Source organism: Pleurodeles waltl, chromosome 6 (assembly GCF_031143425.1).
Source record: "Pleurodeles waltl isolate 20211129_DDA chromosome 6, aPleWal1.hap1.20221129, whole genome shotgun sequence".
NCBI classification, from domain to species: Eukaryota; Metazoa; Chordata; class Amphibia; order Caudata; family Salamandridae; genus Pleurodeles; species Pleurodeles waltl.
In genome coordinates, this window is record NC_090445.1 from 990,610,723 (window position 1) to 990,633,661 (window position 22,939).

Below are 22,939 nucleotides of genomic sequence, written 5' to 3' on the forward strand. Positions count from 1 at the left end.
ATGATGAATTTTGGACACTGTAGCCTTTCCTCTAGGCTGCAAATGGACATTCTTAAGTGACTTTACAGGCCTTCCTGAAGTAAGGCGAACATGAACACTTAAGAAGTTATATTGGAAAAACTGCTCCTGGGTCCTCCAGGCGGGCGGATTATCCACAGCTTATGACTATCATGGAAATACTCCTACAAGAGAACTGGAGTTACAGGTAAGAAACCATTCCTTATCAAAAACCTGCCTACCTCTCAGGTATAGCAAGGATAGTGGAGAATGAAATAGTGATTTAAGACATCACTCTAACTCACCTATCTAGGTAAACTGTAGCTGAGATAGTACTTCAGAGAGGAGTTTTGACACAGCCTGCTATTTAGATAGTAATTAGATGGTCAGGGCTAAAATACTTATTGTTGAAAAATGAATACATCTTTGTAAGACTTTGTTTCCAGGAGAACAGGAATTACAAATAGGTGATATTCCCTTTTTCTTAAATGTTGTCAAGACAAATTCTCATGTGATGGGATTGAAATATGACATGAATATTTCTTTTTACAGGGATTATTGAAAAAATTTATACGCTGCTCTACTCGAGTGACAGTTGGAACCATTAAAAAATTCTTAAGTTTAAAACTAAAACTTCCAAGTACATATGAGGTGCGTTTTTAACTACTTATACTTATCTTTGAATTAACTGTATTCTCATTGTGCTATTAGATCATGATTTATTTATAAAAACTCAAGCTTATTTGAATTATTTTTGCTTGTTCAGGCTGTGTTTGCAGTGTAGTCCCTCATGCTAGCTTTCACAGCATGGTTTTGCTTCTGTTTGTCTTTTCATACTCAGACTGTATGTCTGCATGATCATGTTTCAGAACCTCCTTACTCCTTCACCTGCGGAAGGAAGTTGATCTTTGGATTGGCCGGGACATCTCCCATAAAGAGACTACTAGCTCCAGTTCAAGGCTGCTATCCAAATCTCACTGTCACCAGATGCTCAGACAGATATGGGGATGTAAAGGGACTCAACACCCTGCAGTCTCCCATCAGTGACTTGGCAACAGGAACTGTAAATTAGTCTTGATCTAAGAGCACCCATCCTTTTTGCATTTTTACTTCCTTAATCAACAGTGTATTTACTTGCCTCCAGGATAAGCTTTTAAAGGTTTAAAACATAACCTATTTCAAGCCTGCATTGCAGCATTTTAGTTGCAAAAGGGGTTGAAAATGTAAAATATGAAGGTAAAAATGCAGCCTGAGAGACCTACATTTAAAGTGAGAAAAATGTAGCCGGTCCCTAAAGATTTCAGGAGCTTCCTGACCCATGATGCATTGTACTGGCAGTTGCCTGACACACAGAGGCAGTTCGTTTTTATGGAAATTGTGTGTTATAAGAACTTTTCAATGCCCCACCCTACCCTGCCGGGGAGGCGGGCAGGTTGTTTATTACTTTAAAGAAGATTCCTACGATGCAGAACTGTGACTGTAAGCACATAACCTTTTCTTCTTTAAATGCTTGAGTACAATAGCAAGCTAACTGAAGTTATGGAAAACTGCTGTCGGGCAGCATGAAAAATAAATGAATATATGAAATCAAGTGCTACTCATTGGTGTAATAGGACACAGCACTTGAATAGTTTTCACATTGTTCCCTGACCCAACCTCACATCAGTGTCTTTGTTGAGATAGTAATGTGTATGTATTGATTTCCAGGTTGCTGCTTCAGCAATTGGAACATTTCTGGGCCGTATTGCTTTAGCTTTATCTCTACTTTATGCTTACCTGGAAGAAGTTTGCCTGTCAATTGGTAGCAGGTAGTAATGCAGGCCACTGTACATCTAGCAGAAAATTATTTAGACGTTTCTAAACCTTGTTTAAAATGTCCATAATTCACAAAGAGCCGATTGTATTTCCTGAGGGCTTTAGTCATAGCAGGGTTTAATCAAAGTACTCAGGCCTGATGAGAGATGGGACAACTCTGCAGGTGTGGATGGTCTAGGAAATAAAGTGGGTGGTGTGGCTTGATTAATATGAAAATCAGAAACAACTTGTGAATGGAAGATGTGTCCTCAAGACTACCCTGTTTTAGCGGAACACTGTGTTAGGCTTGATGACAAACTTGTATCTCGCGCACTCTGCGAGCAGTTATGAATGCTACTAAAAAGGCCACCTTCCAGGAGAGATGCTGCAATGTAGCCTTGTGAATCAACTCAAGAGAAGGACCCATTTGTTTTGAGAGACTGACATCCAATTCGCACGTGAAGCTGTTTCTGAATTTCCTGAATTTTTCCTAAAGAAAACCTCCAGTAGCCTGGATAAAGTCTAGTGTAAACAATTTGAAGTGTTCAGATGTTATTGATTTTCAATCTTCATAACCTTCTACTGATTCAAGTGAATCTTGTAGCCCACACATGTTTCACACGCTATGGTTTGTCCTCCCATCTACTTCATCAGGGCTACAATCAAACAAAACTTACTTAACCAAAAACCTAAATATATTACATTTACAACAGAATCCATCACCAAACCATTGGTGCAGAAAAGTAAAACAGCTGCAAGTAATCACCAAAACACACATATAGTAAAGATAAATCTTATAAGACTCCCCCCAAAGCTAAAGACTGAATCAGTACAAGGTTGTGAAGATGGAAAATAAAGCACTAGTAAACACTTCAGATTGCCTACACTGGACTTCATATATTTTGGCTGCTGGGTTTTAAAAAAAAGGACTGCCGGCACATGCTGCGTTGGCCAATTTAAAACCTAGCCACATGTTCCAATTTGTGTTGACTTTGAGAAAACAAAATCTGATTTAGTGATTTCCTGTAGAAGTGATAGCAGCCCCTTGAATATTTTTAGGTGAAAATTGTAACTTGCGTTGGACTAAATATAACAAGTATGTTTGACAATGTCCTTCTAATAGAATTGGGTCCATTGTTTTGACACCACAAACAGAATTGCTTCCAATTCATGAAATAACCCGTTTTACTGGAAGGGCGTTTACCCTCTTTTAAAATTTCAATGCAAGTGGTGGGGGCAGCTGGGGAGATATAGATGTCCTTCCTGTCTGACTTCAAAAGCCATGCTGTCCAATTCAGTAAAACTAAGCTTGGGTTTTGGACCTACCCCGAAGTGTGGCCTGCAGATTGGGTCTGAGTGGCATTCCTAAGCATGATTGATGGACATTTCCCAAAAGGTCCGGATACCACTCCTGTTTCAGTCAGTCTTGGGCTATTAACATCAGCTTTCTGGAGACATTCACAGTTTCATTATTACCAAGAGGATCAGTGGTATCATAGGAAGGACGTGCAGAAAATCTTCAGACCAGGACATCAAAAGGGCATTGCCCCTTGATCCATGTTTTGGTCTCCTGGATGTGAAGTCTGCAGTTTCAGTTTTATGGGTTGAGAAGAGGTCTAAAGAAAATGTTTCTCACTCTTTGAAGATGATTCATTGCCTCTGGCATATGGATGGCTGCTTTAGAGAGGTTCCCAGCCAGAGTTCCATGCCAATTTGACTGAGCTTCCATGGATAGCAGTTCTGACCTGGTGCTTCCTTGTTTGTTATTGTAATGCCTAGTGGTAGTGTTGTGTCTCTGAATCATGATTGTTGCCTTTTTCTGCAGGGGTGGGACGAATGCTTTGCAGGCCATATGAACTGCTCTTAACTCCAGGTAGTTTATGTGATTTAGGGGTTTATTACAACTTTGGAGGAGGTGTTAATCCGTCCCAAAAGTGACGGTAAAGTGACAGATATACCACTAGCCGTATTACGAGTCCATTATATCCTATGGAACTCGTAATACGGCTGGTGGTATATCCGTCCCTTTTCCGTCACTTTTGGGATGGATTAACACCTCCTCCAAAGTTGTAATAACTCCCCTAGTCTCTAATTTTCTGTTCATTATCCTTGAACAGATAGATGATTCAGGTGAGCATCCCACACTGTCAGAAATGCATCTGCCACTATTGTTCATAAAAGAGCTTCTCTCTGGAAGGGAACTACTTGCCGCAGATTCTTACTGCTGTAGTACCATGTTACAGACTGCTTCGATGTAGTGGTTAGTGTCAATTCATCTTCCCAGTCACTCGTTCTTAACATCAGTGGTCCTCTAGACACTGCTTTAGGGGGGTCTCATTTGGAGGCATCCATTTAGGACTATGGAAATACAGGCTGTTGTAGAACCTAGGAGTGATGAGTTGGATTGTTGCTTCTCAACAGTAGAAGACACTTTTCCCTTAATAGATGGAACACACACTCTCTCACTCTCTCCTTAAAGAAAACTTTTTTCTTTTACAGTATTGTTAACATACTATATATTGCACGTGGGAGAGAGTTGATTTTTGGCTATTAAACTGAAACCCCAATTTGTGCAAAAAGCTGGTTGTTACAAGAAGATTTTGTTTCTCTTTTATCTGAGAATTCAGCTTCAGCAGCCAGTCACCAGGGAGAGATAGATGAAGATAGTATTTTTCCTCAGATGGGCTGTTAACATTGCCATGCATTTCTAGATGTGAGGAGCTGATTTCAGACTAAATGGCAGAAACTGTGTATTGGTAATGATCTTCTCCTGCCACACATCTTAAGTATTTCTTGTGTCGGGAAGCTATCAGTATGTGAAAATATATATCTTGAAGGTCTATCATACAAATACATTCCTTTTTGTCTTATATGCAGAATGATTTGATGGAAGGCGAGCATTTGAAATGTTTTCTTTTTTTTTTTTATTCTTTTGTTCTTGAATAGATCTAATACTGGTGTGAACACTTGCATTTTGATTCTTCTTTACCACTAGAAAACACTTGGAGTACATCCCTTTACCTTTTTGTGTGTCTGACTCAGCTTTGTTGCCTTTTTTGAAAGCAGGACTGTTGTTCCTTCCCCAGAATTGAAAGCTACTGCTTTGATGACGGTTTTGGGGGAACTGATGCTGGAATGGTCTTGAAATGTAGACAGTATACATTTGTTTATTTTGACTTCACTCTTCCAGATGCAAAACAAATCCCCCAATGGAGTGGGAAACAAAGGGGTGGGGAAAATAAGGTTGTCATTGTCTGCCCCCTCAAAACTGCCTTCTTCTAGGAGTTGTTGATTTTGATGCTGTCCTGGAATTGGATGGTGTTCTTCAGTATTGGTATCTCTAGCCCAGCTGATGCTGTTGGTGTGCCTGGAAGGGCCAGTGAGAGGAATGAACCCTCCATTGATACAATCTGTGGTCCACAGTCTTGTACTTCTGGCTGAAGAATTTATTCTTTTCTTCCAGTCCCGCTGCATGGGAGTCTCTACTGCAGACTTTTTCTTTCCCATCTTGTCATCAGTGTGATGTCCAAACAGAGATGGCCCTGAGAAAGGAACAACCTTAGGTTGGGCATTTGACTTCAGGGTGTTTTGGACCTAGCTCTCGCTGCAGGGTCACCCCAAACCTTTTTCCTTTTCCCCTTTTCCCTCCACTTTTTGCTGAATTTGTTTTTGTTGCCTTTATGACACAGGGCACTTTACCACTGCTAACCAGTGCTGAAGTGCATGCACTCTCTTCTTAAAAAATGGTAACATTGATTTATCCACAATTGGAATATTTAATGTACTTATAAGTCCCTAGTAAAGTGCACTACGTGTGCCCAGGGTCTGTTAAATAAACGCTACTGGTGGAACTGTAGCACTGATTGCGCCACCCACTTCAGTAACCCTCTAAATATGCCATTGCAGAGCGTGTGTGTGCAGTTTCATACTGCCATGTTGACTTGGGAAGTTAAGGTAGGACCTGGACAGCCCAAGGGCAGGGTGGAGTATATTTAACAAGTAGTAGAGGTACTTTTAAGTTTTGCAAGTCCTGGTAGTGAAAAACTCTTACATTTGTTTTTCACTACTGCAAGGCCTATCTCTCCCATAGGATAGGACTGGAATTGCCTTATTGTATTACATTTAATAAGTGTAATTTCCAATTGGGAAGAGATGGGACCACCCGAAGCTTGGTGTCTCTGGAATCACAATTTAAGATTACAACTTCTGGTGAAGTCGGATTTTAAATTGTAATTCTGAAAATGCCACTTTCAGAAAGTTGGAATATTCTTACTTTAACCTTTTGGAGCCCTATTATACAAGGTGCCTCTGGGAGCAACTTGCATGGGCACCCGTTTTGCGTATTACAGAAAGGGCCACAGACACTTGTGTAGCCCTTTCTGTAATACAGATAATGCTGTAGTGTAGCCATTTTTAATATAGCTTCATGCGCGTTAGTTTAACATATTAGGCCGCTGTGCACTTTGCCCTAGATATATTTTATTCAGCTTCGCACTGTTATTTTACAATAACCAGTTTTACAGTCTTGTTTTAATTTCTTCTATCGCACTGTTTAGCTTAGTTCAGCACTGTGTTCTCAAATAATGCATTCTTGATCGCCCTGTGCTTCAGTCAAGGCTACAGTCTGGTACATTGCCGGTAAACGTGGTAAAAGTTTAGCCTTCAGTATTCATAGAAGATACACATTCTTAAGTAGGGACATTTTCTTAGAACATCTGCGTGTTAGTTATAAAAACACTTCCTAGTCCTATTATACCTCAAGAGGGAGATTCCAGCCAGGAACCTACAACTAGATGCTGAATGCCTTGTTGCAGATGCTGATACAGATCACATGCCTTTGTTCAGGTATGAGGGTTGATGTCCTCCTGGGGGAACCTGAAAGGCAGGCTTAGAGCTTCACATGCTGTGCTCGAAATATAACTTAGAGAGAAAATAATCTAGCAACACTAAGATAGCCTTATTCTTGTGCTTCACTCTCATCGTTACTATTTTAATCTTACTGTGTTGTGTAGTTCTGGTTATTGCAGCTCACGCTTTGCTATCTAAAATGCAGTTATTTTATTAAACCAATCTTCAAAACTTAAACTGCCTTTGTCATTTATACATGAGACCGTACTGTGTATGAGAGAACCGGTTGTGACCTGAGTGACCACGACTTCCCTGGGAAGTGCTAAGATGTCATGCGCTCAGCTGCCCAATTGTCTCTTCCATTTGGGAGAGATGAGGCACTGCTAGTTAGCCGGAGCAAAACCTGGATTTAGAGTGACAAGTGTCATCCACTGTGGGTCAGACTCAGTCCCCCACACTGTGAACGATCTTGCCACTCAAAATCCAGTAGTCTCATTAGGATAATGAGAGCCTACGCGACATGGCGCAGCCAACGTTTGGTCAGGCTCTAATTTTCGGGTCCACCGGCATATTTCGGTGTCATTTTTATATAATGACCCCTCAGTTCCGTATACGGAGACGTCCGTGGTACTGAGGATTTCCACCACCGCCGTATAGGTAATCCTATTTTTCAGCGGGTGGTTGTTCAAGCTTGAACCTTAAAAGGAAAAAAAAAAAAAACATCTTGGTGTGCTTTCTCTGAATTCTTTGTTCCTTTATAATGGCGAATCCCCAGGTTGTACAAATAGCTCTTAACATGAGACAACCGCTCACAACACATTTGCTAGCACATGGCCTTACGGCCCAGGGTGGTCCAGTCACGTTTGTGGTGGACGCCCACGCAGCCTATAGAACAGGACTTTTCTACTCTTGGGTCACATTCCCAGCAGTTGATGGGAACACAAATACATTTCATACATATGCAGTTGCGAACGCGCCTGGGCAATACAGGGCGTACGCATACTTAGAGATACCACTATCTTATCAAGAACATAATAATTGGCTCGATGGCGCCCTACCGCATACAATATTACCAGTAAGGTTAGGTCCACTAAGTAATGATGGTCCTACCTGGCCTTGGTTGGCCACATATACTCCTCATCCTGCGACCGCAAATATGGCAGTAGCTGAGGTTTGACGCTTATATACTGAGTTAACAGCAGTATACAGACGATTAGTACAATTTGTGATGCAGACACTAAATACAAACCCACTGCATGCTGCTCCAGCATGCAGTAACACCAGTTATAAATCCGGTGACTGTGCACACTATTATGGGTAAAGTCCCAGCCAAACGAGAGGAGACTCCGTTTTGGCTAGCACAAAAAATTAATACGCTGGAGGCAGTATTTCCCCATACGGGACCTCAGGATAAACATAGAATATTAACTATGTGCTTGCCCTTTGGGATGGTTCCTACAGTTGAACACTGTAATACATGGGGCACGGTACTTGCCGCACTCTATACAACGGCACACAGTACACCGACGCTAGCCAACCTACCGGAGGTGCCTAAACATATTCAAGATGAATACGGAGCTGCCCCGGCCCTAGATTTGGGAATGCAACTGATGGGCAACTTTGCCACAGTTTCTTAAATTATCCTAAGTAACCTTAAAGGGGAAGCAGTTGCACTTGCAGTGCGCATGCGTCTTCGTGACGTTCCGCAACAAGATCAGGAGCGAGAACTGCCTAAAATAATAGTGGAAACATATTCCACTATCGGTTGAGATAGCCTTGGGGCTAGACCACAAACCTCAATTTCAGGGTAAAATTAATAAAGACAATACTAAACAACAACCTGTGGGTAATAAGAAACGCTGGGAGAAAAAACAACAAACACCTAAAAAAGAAAGGGGAGAATCTCCACGAGTGGAGACCCCACAGAATGGATATAATCTAAGAAATAGAGAGAATATAAAAACGCCTGATAGATATCAATATACTGATACACGCCAATCTCGTTCCTTTCAGGACTCATCGGAAAAGAGAAATGAGAGAGGTGGGCGATCGGAGCGGAGAACAGAGTACGTGAAACTGAGACAGGAATCACAATGCTCTTTGGAGGTTTCTGTTAAGAAGGAAGAGAAACCGGTACAACAAAAACAATAATTTAAAAAGAAAAAAGTGGCAGCTGTCTCAGTCAGACATGCCACTCAGGAAGAGGGTTCTCTTGAAGATCAAGAGCTGGGCTCTAGCACTGCTAGACAGCGCGGCAGAGGTTACAATAGTTCTCCGGAATCTTCTAGAGCATCTGGAGGTGAAATCAACTGATGGCTTTATACAAGTAGAAACAGCAGACATGCGTGTCTCCGAACCCGATAGGGTGTATAGAGTAACTTTACAGTTGGAAGGAGACATTAAACGCACCATACACACAATCTTTTGGGACCGTGTAGTCAAAATAAATGATATTTTGTTGACCGAAGAACATTGGCCGCCTGATTTTGTCAGCACCTGACCATATGGAGAAGAGGCTATTAAACCTTCTTTCTCGCCCCTTGTTCCAGAGGAACTCGCTGAGTCCTATTCTATAGAATGGGCTCTAGCACAAGCACCTGCGTTATATAGAAATCACGTAGGGTGGGATAGGATTCTTCATACCATGTCATTCCCATTAAAAGTGAACCTCAGCCACAACAGCAGTATCCAATAAAACATGAAGCTAGTGCACCGGTGAGGGAGATACTTATGCAATTAGAATACCAGGGTGTGATTGAACCCTGTGTCTCACTGATGAATAACCCCTTATTTCCTGTAGCTAAGCCGGACCATTCATACAGAATAGTCTTAGACTACAGACATTTAAACGGACATACACATACATATGATATACAAAACTCACATAGCACTGCACTAAAGAGCAACATTGTACAGAAAAAATATAAAACGACTTTGGATATCTCGAATGGGTTCTTCTGCCAGAATATAGTGCCTGAAAGCAGAGACTTAACAAGCTTTAGCGCGCTGGGCTCAGAGAAAAAATTCTGTTGTTTGGCTCAGGGGTATAAGAACAGCCCAGGACTGTTTGCAGCTCATGTGACTGCTATTTTACACAAGATAGACCCTGAAGCTTTGTCATATGTCGACGATATATATCTCACGGATGACGAGTTACTACAACATTTAAGACGGGTAGCCTGCATTGTTGTAGGGTTTGCCGAACTCGACTTCAAAAAGTAAAATATTGCCTTCCTCAGCGTCCTGTTCCTGGGATATGAGCTGTCGAAATGAAGGGAAGAGCCTAGCGCCACAATTTTTAGAAAAATGTGCACAATTGCAACCACCAAATACGCTTAAAAAATTACAATCATTGTTGGGCTTTCAAAATTTTGGCAGAACATACATTCCTGATTATGGTACACGCATAAAACCTTTATATGAGTTAATACGTCCTGATTTTTCAAACAAATTCTGGACAATTGAACATACACATACTCTCCACGAGTTACAGGCAGATATGCTAGCAGCAAAACATTTACACACAACAATAAGACACATTTGGTCATCAGGGTAATAGCTGGGGCCATCGGTTTTACTTATGTCACATTTAATGAAGGTGAAACAGTCCCAATTGCATACAAATCACACCTGTATTCCGCTGCTGAACAACGCTTTGCACCCACAGAGAAAATTCTCACTGATGTGCAGATGGCTGTTATTAAAGAAAGACCTTTTGCCCAAGGAAAACGCATTCTTGTAGTTTCTCCTATTCCGGCCCTAGAGGCTGTTACAAAAGCTAGCGTCCCGAACGCAAAAGCACTTCACCCACGATGAATACAATGGGCTACGTCTTTAACAGCCACTGATGTAGACTACATCTTTGACCCAAAGTTACAAACTCAAGAATTTCTACAATATAAAGTAGAATATCCAGTTACCGCTGACAACTTGCCTATTGATCAATATCATGTAGTCATGTACACCGATGGCTCTGCGCAACCAGCGATTGGAACTAAACATCAATATTCTGCTGCATGTGCGGTCGTGAGCGACTATATGAAGGGGGGGGAATTCTGTCCCCAACATACCTATACACAGACCTTAGGGGATTGTACAGCACAATTGGCTGAGCTAAAAGCTTTACTAATGGCACTAGAACATACAGATCCAACACAGTTTACACTGATTGTTTGTGATTCATATTATTGCATCCAGTCTTTTAATGAATACCTGCATTACTGGCGCTTGAATGGGTTCAGAGATTCAAAAGGTAACACCATAAAACACAGACTACTGTGGGGTAAGGTAGCAGACATGAAAGAGATGCTACCCAAAGTCCATGTTATGCATACACTTGGACACCAGCGCGTTGGAATACACGTTGCTGGAAATACTTTGGCTGATGAAGCCACAAAGTCGGCAGTGGCAGTCGCGACTGTAGCTGCAGTGACTCGTTCGAGTTCCAAACCAGATACAGACATTATGGCTGCCATAAAAGCTACGGTTGATGGTACGCCTTATCCTAAAGGATTTCCTAATAAATATCAATACTTGATGGGAAGTATGCTGAACGCTGAAGTTAAAATTCCAGGCGTACGCAACATCCCCAATAAAGATGTAAGACCACAATTGATTAAAGCAGCGCATGAAGGGGTGGCATCTGCACATGCTGGCGTGGTGGCTACAATTTCACTATTGCAGGCCCGTTATTGGTGGCCTGGTCTCTTTAAAGAGACTAAGCAGTATGTCCTTTGTTGTGACATCTGTCAACAAATTAAAGTTTCCACGGCTAAGCACCCGCCGCAGACACCCCTCTTAATCTCAAATAGACCATTACAATGTGTGTACTTAGATCATTGCGGTCCATTAACACCTGATAGTGCATACAAATATATATTAGTCGCTGTTGATTCTTGCTCCAGATTTGTGTGAACGTGGCCACAACGCTCGGCTGACGCTCGGTCTGTTATTAAAGATTTGGGAGTCTTTGTCGGTACATATGCAGTTGCGGCATTCCATTCGGACCAGGGCACTGCTTTTGCCTCAAGGGCATTCAGGGACACCATGGCTTCATTAGGGGTCCAGCCCCAGTACTCGTCTCCATTTCATCCCGAGGGAAATTCTGTTGTGGATCGATTAAACCGCATTTTAAAGCAATCCTTAACGGCCAGAGTCTTAGGTACGGGTCGTAGTTGGCTAACTCTCCTGTATGGAGTTCAGTGAGCACTAAATAACCTGCCTAGAAGGTCCCTGGGGGGTCGTACTTCATATGAGTGCCTGTTCAGAACACAAATGTTTGTTCCGGATCTTGATGGTCCTGGTGTGGAGGCAGCGGAAACACCTTTTGACATAAATGATTGTGTGACTGTTTTACAAGAATTACAACAGTTCCGTGAAGATGACTCTTCTAAAAGTGCTGCCTCCACAGGAATTAAGGATGTGCCAGTAACACCTACCGGCTGGATTCCCAGAGTTGGGGATCTTGTGCGTGAAAAGGTCACAGTGAAAAAAGAATTTGGCTCTTCTTATCGAGCACCAGTCCCTGTGTTGGGGATACACGGTACCAGAACTGTTATTCTACCACCGTTGCCAGGTGCCAAAGAAAATCGCTTTGTTTCCATTGACAATGTCAAGCTACAACATGTGGACGATTCTACACAGCCGACCAAGAGGAACGTCCAGTAGTTCCCGAATCCCTCTCACTACTGGTAAAGAAGTTCTGCTTCAAGTTGTTTATACCAACACTGATGCCTCTCCGAGCTTGGGGAGGGTGGATGATGATGATCTTGCATGGTTCCACTAACAACAAGCAACTTAGAAACATTTGATCAAGTCCCTATGACTACAAGCCAGATGGATGGTGCTGTCTACTGTGTACGACTGCCGCAACACCTTTTGCACGAACTGCCTCTGGTTACTTTGCCGACTACAACAACGATCAATCGGACTCGTTTGCCTCTTCGACTGCTGACCTGTCAGGTGCACGTAAGCTGATACATTGGCTTAAAGAAACATACTTCTTTTTTCCATGGAACTATGTATGGCTTTCCTTGCCTGTCCTAGCCTTCCTGCTTTGGATTGGTTTTGTCGTTACTTTCTTTTTGTTAATACATGGTCATTTTCTTCCCGAGAGATCGGCGGTTGAACAGATGGAGGAGGTTTTGAAACCTCACTTTTCATCTCATAAGATTCGAAGAGACTTGTCTTTTGTGAACATTTCTGCAGTGGCAATTCCTGATAGGATTGTGTGGGACAAAGTAATGTTTGATATATATGGTCCCATTGAGATTATTCAAATACCGTATGTGTTAAAGTTATCTATGAACTATATAATTATACCAGGCATTGTAACTGATGATTGGGATGTGAAAACAGTTGATTCAATGATGACAGAATTGCAATATTATACTGTCTATAAAAATGAAGATGTTTACCAGTTTAAACAAAACTATGGTGACATGTTTTGCTATAATTACTATGGGCACCACTTTACACATAAAGCAAGCAGTCCAAAGACGATATTTGATTATACACAGTGGGAACATTGCCCAACTCCCCCGCACGGGAGTTCAAAAACTTATTTTGAAAAGTTTGCGTATTTTTCTGGGCATCATCAAAAAAATGCTGAGTCATATTATTTGAAGGTAACTCCCACTAGGAATAAACATATGTTATTGACCAACACGAAATGTATATATTCAGACTCCTTTGTTTCCCGGTTATCCATTGAAGGTTATGAATATTGGTCAAAGAATGTTGATTTGAAAAGTGTTTGGGGGACAAAAAATGTGTAGACCACGGGTAGAGAAACGTTGTTTAGAGCATGTCTCATCCAGTTCAAATGATCTTTTTAAATGAAACAGTACAACAGACAAGTTGTTTGGGCTTAGCAACAATTAAGGAATTAAACATGCCCAGTATACCTGCCCCTGCAAAATGTAATAACTGGCAAAAATACACAAATGCAACATTTACTGAGCTTAATGAGTGGGTCCAGAATGGTATGTTTAATGCTTCACTGACTCGTCCAGGCGGGTGGTTATTGTGGCCAATAGATACCAACGGGTGTCATCAATGTTTTGTTACCTCCTTGGGGGGTTTCCAAACGAGTAGGTCAGACCCTCGCTATATATCACCAGAACATGCTGAAATAATTACAACGTATAGGGGGTCATTCCGACCTCGGCGGTCTTTTCTCCAGACCGCCGAGGCCGGGGGAGACAGAATACCGCCATTGCCGGCGGTATTCATGCCTCCCTATTCCGACATTTCCGCTGGGCCAGCGGAAATGGCACATCAACATTGCCGCCGGCTCGTAATAGAGCCGGCGGCAATGTTGATGTGCAGCGGGTGCAGTAGCACCCGTCGTGCATTTCACTGCCCGAAATCGTGCAGTGAAATGCACGATGGGGCTATGCCTGGGGGCCCCTGCACTGCCCATGCCAAGTGCATGGGCAGTGCAGGGGCACCCCCAGTCCCCTTACCGCCAGCCTTTCAATGGCGGTGTTTACCGCCACGGACAGGCTGGCGGTCGGGAACTCATAATCCCCAGGGCAGCGGTGCAAGCGGAAGCCTGGTGGGAAAGTGGAGGGGCCGGCGGTATGACCGTGGCTTTTCCGCCACGGTCAGAATTGCTGGCGGAATACCGCCAGCCTGTTGGCGGTGTTACCGCCAACATACCGCCGGTCGGAATGACCCCCATAGTGTAGGAAAATTGTGCCAACAGTGGCTAAAATCATCCTCACTAGATGCGGTTAAGACACATGTCAGTCTCCTGTCTAACAACACTGACTTACACGATTTTTTGTCAGGCCCAAAGATACCACCAACGAAGCGTTTCTTGTATTAGGTATACAATGAAATATGGAAACTTTCCCAACAAGAGGCTGCAGCCCGGTTGAGGCAGATAGATCAGGAAAATCTGAAAAAGGCATTAGCTGTTGTGGATAATGGGATTCACACCTTGTCCGACCGCATATATACAATTAACAACATTGTTTCTTCTGCTATAGACGTTATACAATCTGATATGTCTTCTTTATATCATGGACAGAGTCAGACCAGTTCCATTATGCAGTTGGGTTGGACACTCCAGACATTGAAGGCGGGTCGCGTTCCGTGGCAGCATATCAATGCCAGGGAAATATTTTTTTCCTTTAATTTGATGCAACAACAACAACTAATGGCTAAAAAGGAGGCGACTTATGTCATGCTTAACATTGAAAAGATAGAAAGATTGGCTTTTACCGTGGCCGAGATTCCTTTAGCAGAGTGGTTGATACACGGGGTTATTAATCTGCCTATTTCTACATTACAATTCACTTCTTGTTTGAAACATGTTCCGGTAGGCAGATTTGAAAAGTTGATAGATAGTTACATCCATGAGGTGTGGGAGCTTCCCTTCTCGTACAAATGCCTCAATGGCATGAAAGAGGTCTTTCTTAGCGGTAGTGAATGCGAGACTTCCGTCAGCCATTCGATGATTTGTAAGCAGCTGTCCTTCCATGGGGCGTGTAATGCCTCTGTTGCGAACTTGGCTTGCTATCTGAAGTGAGTTCCAGTCCCCTTGGTTAAACGCACGTTCCAGGTGCTTTCAAACGGCAGCTACGTCCTTCTCAATAGTGAAGACTGTTGTGGCATGCAGGCCGGAATAGTTTACGTTGTTTTGGTCTCTAAGGTCGTTACATGCTGCGGGAACGTGTTGTTTCCCCCCACGAAGTTTAGGGAGGTAGCAGATATTTGGCCTCACATTGCTACTTCCAAGGTGAATTTTGACAGGTTGAGTAGACTGAAGGCTTTATTGTTTCAGAAGCATGTGGCCCTTACATCTGCACGCGAGACCTACGCACTTCAGGTGGCAAGGTCGTCGGCAGTGCCCATATAGCGCCAGCGCTATCACTAGATGGTGTTCCCTCACTTGCATGGCCCCATGCAAATAATGACGTAGATGCAGAGGCAAAGAAGCTGTCCTACGGTTTGCCCATCTGTGATGCATGGCCGACACTTCGTGCATGCGATGCTGTCCTTGCTCCGAGCGAACTTCTTCCCCATGAACAGGTCTCTTGTCTCAATACTTGAGAAGTTATATCTTCAGCTGGACTTGTCTGGGACTGTACCTGACCCGCACCCCATCGTGATCGGCTTGAACTTTTGGATTTAACCTGGTCTAGCAAAACCAGATAGCACGGTTGGCGTTTTGTGCTTTTAATCTTTACAGCTTCATATCGCGACTTCTACTTATTAGATTTTGTTTCTTTTCTTCGTTTGCTGATAAAATTAAGCTCTATTTTTCTTGCCAGGTTTGGTGTCTTTTTAGTTGGTGTTTTCACTGTTTTACTGTTTGAAGTGTTGCACAAATACTTTACACATTGCCTCTTAAATTAAGCTTGATTGCTCTATGCCAGTCTACCAGAGGGTGAGCACAGGCTAATTTATGGCGTACCCTAACTAGGATTGCGCTTCCTGCTTGGACAGAGTGCATATCTCTGCAATCTGCATTCCAAAAACCCTATTTCTAACAGGATGGAAGACAGAGTCAGGAAGATCTCCACACCCATGGCATTTGGCAGTGGTAGGTAGTTAGCTCTGCTGAGTCAACAGATGTGCTGAGTACATGGTTTGTAACTGTTAAGTCCTGTTGCTGATGTTTTGGCAAACTGTCCAACTCATGCTCTTCATGGTTTCTCGCTGGTATCTGCCTCGCATTTCCAAGATGTGTCCACAAACTGTTGTGCCTGTGGCATTCAACCTTTGACTCCCTCTCTCTCTGTCTGGGTTGGTGGTGGCCTCTGGCACTGAGATGTGCCTACATCACTGATAATACTATTATAGAGTCTGGTTTAAGATTAGACATTTAAAAAATCGTGATCCTGTTGATGTGCTCTATATTTGTAGGAGACTTGGAGTTGCGACCTGGACCAAAGCAGGTCTTTATTCTACATTGTCTGATAGGCCATGAAGCAGGTTAAAGGTTTAACCCCTTCGCTGCTAGGCCTTTTCCCTCTCAGGTGCCAGGCCTTTTTTTGGCTATTTGGGGCAGGGCACGCTTAGGCCCTCATAAACTTTTGTCTACATAAGCTACCCACGCCAAATTTGTGTCCTTTTTTTCCAACATCCTAGGGATTCGAGTGGTACCCAGACTTTGTGGTTCCCCTGAAAGAGACCAAGAAATTAGCCAAAATACAGTGAAAATTCGTTTTTTTTTAAATGGGGAAAAAAGGGCTGCAGAAGAAGGCTTGTGTTGTTTTCCATGAAAATGGCATCAACAAAGGGTTTGCAGTGCTAGAAATCACCAGCTTACCAGCTTTCAGGAACAGGCAGACTTGAATCAGAAAACCCAATTTTTCAACACAATTTTGGCATTTTACTGGGACATACCCCATTTTTACGATTTTTGTGGCTTCAGCCTCCTTCCAGTTAGTGACAGAAATGGGTGTGAAACCAATGCTGGATCCGAGAAACCTAAACATTTCTGTAAAGTAGACAAAATTCTGAATTCAGCAGTGGGTAATTTGTGTAGATCCTACAAGGGTTTCTAACAGAAAGTAACAACTAAAATAAAAAAAATAGTGAAATTGAGGTGAAAAAAAACAGCCATTTTTCTCTACATTTTCCTCTGTAACTTTTTCCTACAATGTCAGATTTTTGATAGCAATATACCGTTACGTCTACTGGACTCTTCTGGTTGCGTGGATATATAGGGCTTGTAGGTTCATCAAGAACCCTAGGTACCCAGAGCCAATAAATGAGCTGCACCTTGCAGTGGGTTTTCATTCTATACCGGGTATACAGCAATTCATTTGCTGAAATATAAAGAGTGAAAAATAGGTATCAAGAAAACCTTTGTATTTCCAAAATTGGCACAAGATAAGGTGTTGTGGAGCAATGTTTATTTGCACATCTCTGAATTCCGGGGTGCCCGTACTAGCATGTGAGTTACAGGGCATTTCTCAAATAGACGTCTTTTTTACACAATGTCTTATATTTGGAAGGGAAAAATGTAGAGAAAGACAATGGGCAATAACACTTGTTTTGCTATTCTCTGTTTCCCCCAAGTCTCCCTATGAAAATGGTACCTCACTTGTGTGGGTAGGTCTAGTGCCTGCGACAGGAAATGCCCCAAAACACAATGTGGACACATCACATTTTCCCAAAGAAAACAGAGGTGTTTTTTGCAAAGTGCCTACCTGTGGATTTTGGCCTCTAGCTCAGTCGGCACCTAGGGAAACCTACCAAACCTATGCATTTCTAAAAACTAGACACCTAGGGGAATCCAAGATGGGGTGACTTGTGGGGCTCTCACCAGGTTCTGTTACCCATAATCCTTTGCAAACCTAAACAAATTGGCTAAAAAACACTTTTTCCTCACATTTCGGTCACAGAAAGCTCTGGAATCTGAGAGGAGCCACAAATTTCCTTCCACCCAGCGTTCCTCCAAGTCTCCTCATAAAAATGGTACCGCACTTGTGTGGGTAGGCCTTGTGTTTGCAACAGGAAATGCCCCAAAACTCTATCTGGACACATCAAAATTATCAAATACAAAACTACCTGTTTTTGCAGGGGGGCCCTGCGTACTTGGTCCTAGGCTTAGCAGCCATCTAGGGAAACCTACCAAACCCAGACATTTCTGAAAACTAGACACCCGAGGGAGTCCAGGGAGGTGTGACTTGCGTGGATCACCCAATGTTTTCTTACCCAGAATCCTCAGCAAACCTCCAATTTAGCTAATAAAATCTAATTGTTCCCACATTTCTGTGTGGGATCACTGCACAGGAACAAATTTATTACCACCCAACGTTCCCCTCAGTGTCCCAGTAAAAATGATACCTCACTTGTTTAGGTGGGCCAAGTGCCTGTGACACGGAAGAGCCAAAAAGTTGTCGAAATTGAGGGGGAACCAAAAGCAGGTCCTAAAGGGCAGGCTGACAAGTGCAGCAGAATTTTTATCGTTATAGATGAGACAATGCTGGGTGGAAGGAATTTTGTGGATTCCTGCAGATTTTGGAAGGTTCCATCACAAAAATGTGGGGAAAATGTGTGATTTCCAGCAAAGTTGGAAGTTTGCAGAGCATTGTGGGTAAGAAAATGGTGCGGGGTGCATGTGAAGCACATCACCCTGGAATCACCCAGATTTTGAGTTTTCAGATGTGTCTAAGTCTTGTGGCTTTTTCTACATGGCAGCGTCCCAAAGTCTAAAAAGTGCAGCCCTCACCATTCCAAGTGGGACGATTTTGAGAGTTAGCCAAGCTCTCATGGCTCAAAAGTAAAACCAAAAACCCAAATAATCAAATGTCCACTTGCTTGCTGTGGTATAGGATGTTTTAGTATGCGGGGAGTGCTGAAAGACTTCAGTCGGGGTGGGGGCATAACCCTGCCAATACTGGTTGGTAGCCACCACTACCACACTATTTTCTATATTTTTTGATTCCCTGGCATTTAGTAGACCTTCTGTGCCCCCCCCGGGTGGATCAGGGGTAATTGCCCCCTCTGCCCACTGGTGGGCAGAAAAACTTCGGCCCCATTTATTTGGGGTCAGGGTATGGCCATATCCCCACCCTCTTATTTTTTAAAATAAATCTTCCCTGGTGGGCTTTCTGCCCCTCTTGGGGGCAGATGGGCCTTCTAAAAATAGGCCGATCTGTCCCCAATGGGGCCAGATTTGGCCCACAGTAATGTGCCCCCCCAAACACAACACACACATACACAGACACGCCAATCCCTGGTGCCTAAGTGGTTTCTGCCCCCCGGGGGCAGATCAGCCAATAGAAATAGGCCGATCTTCCCCCAAGGGGAGCACAATTGGCCTAAAATACATTTGCCCCCCAGGGGGGGCGACCCTTGCCTAAGGGGTTGCTCCCCTTGCGTGAATTTGGCGCTAAAAGAAATCCCTGGTGCCTAGTGGTTTCTGCTCCCCTTAGGGGCAGATCGGCCTAATCCCCTCATGTGAAACTGGCAAAAAAAAAAACAATCCCTGGTCCCTTGGAGGCAGATTGGCCTAATAAAAATAGGTGGCAGAGGGGGCCGAAACGGCCTAGAATTAATTATGCCGAAGGGGTCGCTCCCCACATATAAAAAAAAAACAAAAAACAAACAAACAAACAAAATCCCTGGTGTCTAGGGGTTACTGACTCCCCCCTCCCCCACCCCCGGAGGCAGATCGGCCTAATTATAATAGGCCGATCTGCCCCCGGGGGGGAGAGAAATAGCCTAAAAATAAATTGCCCCCTTGGGGAGTGGCCCTTGCCCAAGGTGCTGCTCCCCTTATGTCATCAGACGCCACAGGGGTTTCGGTGGGGGGGTGGCAGGGGTGGAAGGGGAATTGATTCCCCTTCCATCCCTGCCCAGGGATGGGGGGTGCTTGGCCATCAGGGGGAGTGCTAGCCCCTGGGGGCCCATAGCAGGATGAGCTGGTCTCGTCCTTGGCACCGGGCAACCATTGCCGAGGGCGAGACCAGCTCGTCCTGGGCACCAAAGGGGTTAAAGCTCCTCTGGCTACATTTTCATGAGCGAGGTGACACCCAAGGAGACACTGAATGAGCATATAGAAGGAATGTGAACTATCCTAAGCTGCAAGGCAAGACCCAATAAGTCAAACCGGTCTGAGGTTACTTGTACCTTCAGGAGGAGGACTCGCTGGGAAGCTCAGCATGGGCTATTCCCATGAGAAGTAGGGTCAGTAGTAATGTGCATGGGGCAGGCCTCTGTCTAATGTAGTACAGCAGAGAAAAGTGATGGGTTGGAATACTGCCTGAGGACCTGCCAGTGCTTAGACTGTTTGCAAGCATTTCTCCCGTGTGTTAAATGGGTGGTTACCTGCTGATATCCCTATATATCTTAAGGCTAGCTTGGTATTCAAAAGTTTTCTTTTCTCCGTCAGGAGAACACTTACATGAGGAAACCAGAAAGGAAAAGCAAACCACATTTTGGACTTATGAACAAATACAATAAAATGTGACATTGTATGTTGTATTAATAATTTGCAGTAGAGTTCAAAATACTGCAGCTCCCTGGAGTTCTTCTTCATGCTTTGCCTGTGGTGTTCAGAAGTAGGGTTACCGAAGACCACACCTTGGAATCTCTCACTGATGGGCAACAGCTAAATTAAACAATTCAGATCCACCAGCAGCAAGCCAAGGACCACCCGAAGACTCAACAGTATGTAGTGTTGCAAGAGTGAGGAAAGTAGGGGCCAACAGAAGACCCAGGAGGCTCTGTTAGGTTTCTCACACGTCATTGCCCCAGCCAATGTCCATCCTAATGTACTGACTGTACTACAGAAGAGTATGCCAGTACAAGACCCTGTTTGTTTTTTAACAATATGTGGCAGAGAGGTATGGCATATAGTATGGCCAAAAAATTAGTAGTAGTAGTTTGTAACACCACTACTCATGGGTGATATGCCTCCAAGTTAGCCAATCTTGACATGACCACTGAGTACACTGACGTCATTTGTGAAATACCTGGGTTCTGACAATGTAATTTATCATTTACAATTAGGAGTAACACATCCTAGACTGATCAAACTGCCCCAACAGTTATATTTCAAAGCAACAAATCTGGCTGACAAGTGGCTACGTGCCTCAATGACAACCACTACTGACATGGCACAATGCTATAGTGTTGAAACAATTTTAGGAAGCATTACTTCCAGCCATACACTGGTGGTTCAGAATGCATTCTCCAGCTAACCCTAACCAAAGCCATTGGCATAGTAACCGCTTGTTAGATGAAGAGCTTCTGAAATCTCGTGTGAGTTCAGTACTACCTGACAGATATGGATGGATTAGTAAAAGCTACGGAATCAAGATAAAGGTACCTGAACAACTGGAGGGGCCAATCCAGACCAAGGAGAGAGAGATAATGCCCAAGTTAATTTTTTGCCTGCAACTTCTGTTGACCTCTTCATCAGTAGATATGCTGAGTCTCATCTCAACTCTGCTTCCATCCTAAAGATGCAGTGCAACCTCCTCCAGCTTCTGTGGTGTAGCCTCCTACCACTCAAGTGACACTTTCTTTAATTTCAGCTTCAATAATGCGCTTTCCCACATCAAGGAGATGCTGAGTTCCTCAGGAGCCGCTCACATAAGGTTCCCATTTCTTTGCATTCCAGACCAAGTCCTGGAATTGAGAATGAGATCTTGGATAAGCTCGGGACAAGGGAGATAATGTAGGCGTTCAAGAAGATCGAGACGGGGATTAATAATTTTGACCATTTTAGGATCCAAATGCTGGATGATATTGCCACCTTTCATTCAGTTAATTAATAGAGAGAACTGCATTTTTTTTTACTTTCTATGGGAACTTTGCGGAAGCAGTGTTTCCTACAGTATTTGATAGCGAAGCCCACCACATCTGTTTGAAAAGGTATTGTCTTCATTCACCTCTCAGAGTAAAGCTTGCCTGCAGTGACTCCAGTGGTTGTCAGGAGAAGAGAAAGTAATGCCTCTTACTGGAAATGTCTTGTGGGATAGACCAAACCCAGCTTGATTTATAAAGTTTTTGCATCAAGGTACTAAAAAAAACATGGTAAAGCTTGGATAGTGTCTGTCAAAAATGAGAGGATTGCATGAGACCATCCTCCAGATAATGAATTCCTGGAAGTCTGTTAAAGTTATTCTCTAGGTTAATGAGGTCCGCCTTGCATCTAGAATTCTTTCCATCGAAAGATGTTATATTCTGGTGACTATTTCTTTCAAAATTATTTCATACCAAAGTGTTGAACTCAAGGGCTAGTATACATCTTTCAGTTTGTGGTGTTACTAGCTTAGAAAGGATACCAACATAGCTAAGGTGAAATTATGATTTAGCATGCATTTCTGCATACCAAGGCTCTTTATTTAATCTGTAAATGGTTGCTAGATTTTTCAAAGCAAATATCCACCTATTAATTGTAAGACAGTTTGAAGAAAACAGTTAGCTGGTATCAAGATATAATACTTCTTTAAGGCTGTGAGTTTTGCTGGTCAGATCTTCATATAGAACTAGTTCTCTTTCATGGGATATTCATTAATATTTTAAAAAAAGGCTGAATATCCACATGCCTGTAAGGGACCCCAAAACACATTTACAACAAAAAGAAAACTTCTTTCCAAATAAAGCAAAAAAGCAGTGCTTATGTAAAGTCATATTTTTTCCTTTCATAACATTTGCTAAAATGTACCTACTGAATATAAAAATGAAAGTAGGTATACGTTTAAAACCCAAGTATCAGCTCTTAAAAACCTTTTTAATAATAATTTTTATATGCTTGTAGCCTCATGTAGAATAAAAACATTTACTTTTTGAGAAACCAAGAACTTTCACAGTTAGCATTCAGCAC

At 43.0% G+C, this 22,939-nt stretch overlaps 1 protein-coding gene across 2 annotated transcripts in view; it reads left to right on the forward strand.

Moving 5' to 3' along the window:
• PCGF5 (polycomb group ring finger 5) overlaps positions 1 to 22,939 on the forward strand; it is a 479,167-nt gene that overhangs the window by 246,627 nt on the left and 209,601 nt on the right. For both annotated transcript variants that reach the window (XM_069239871.1, XM_069239870.1), the window contains exon 7: positions 550 to 648. In XM_069239871.1, the coding sequence (XP_069095972.1) occupies positions 550 to 648 (99 nt within the window). The remainder of the gene's footprint in view (positions 1 to 549; positions 649 to 22,939) is intronic.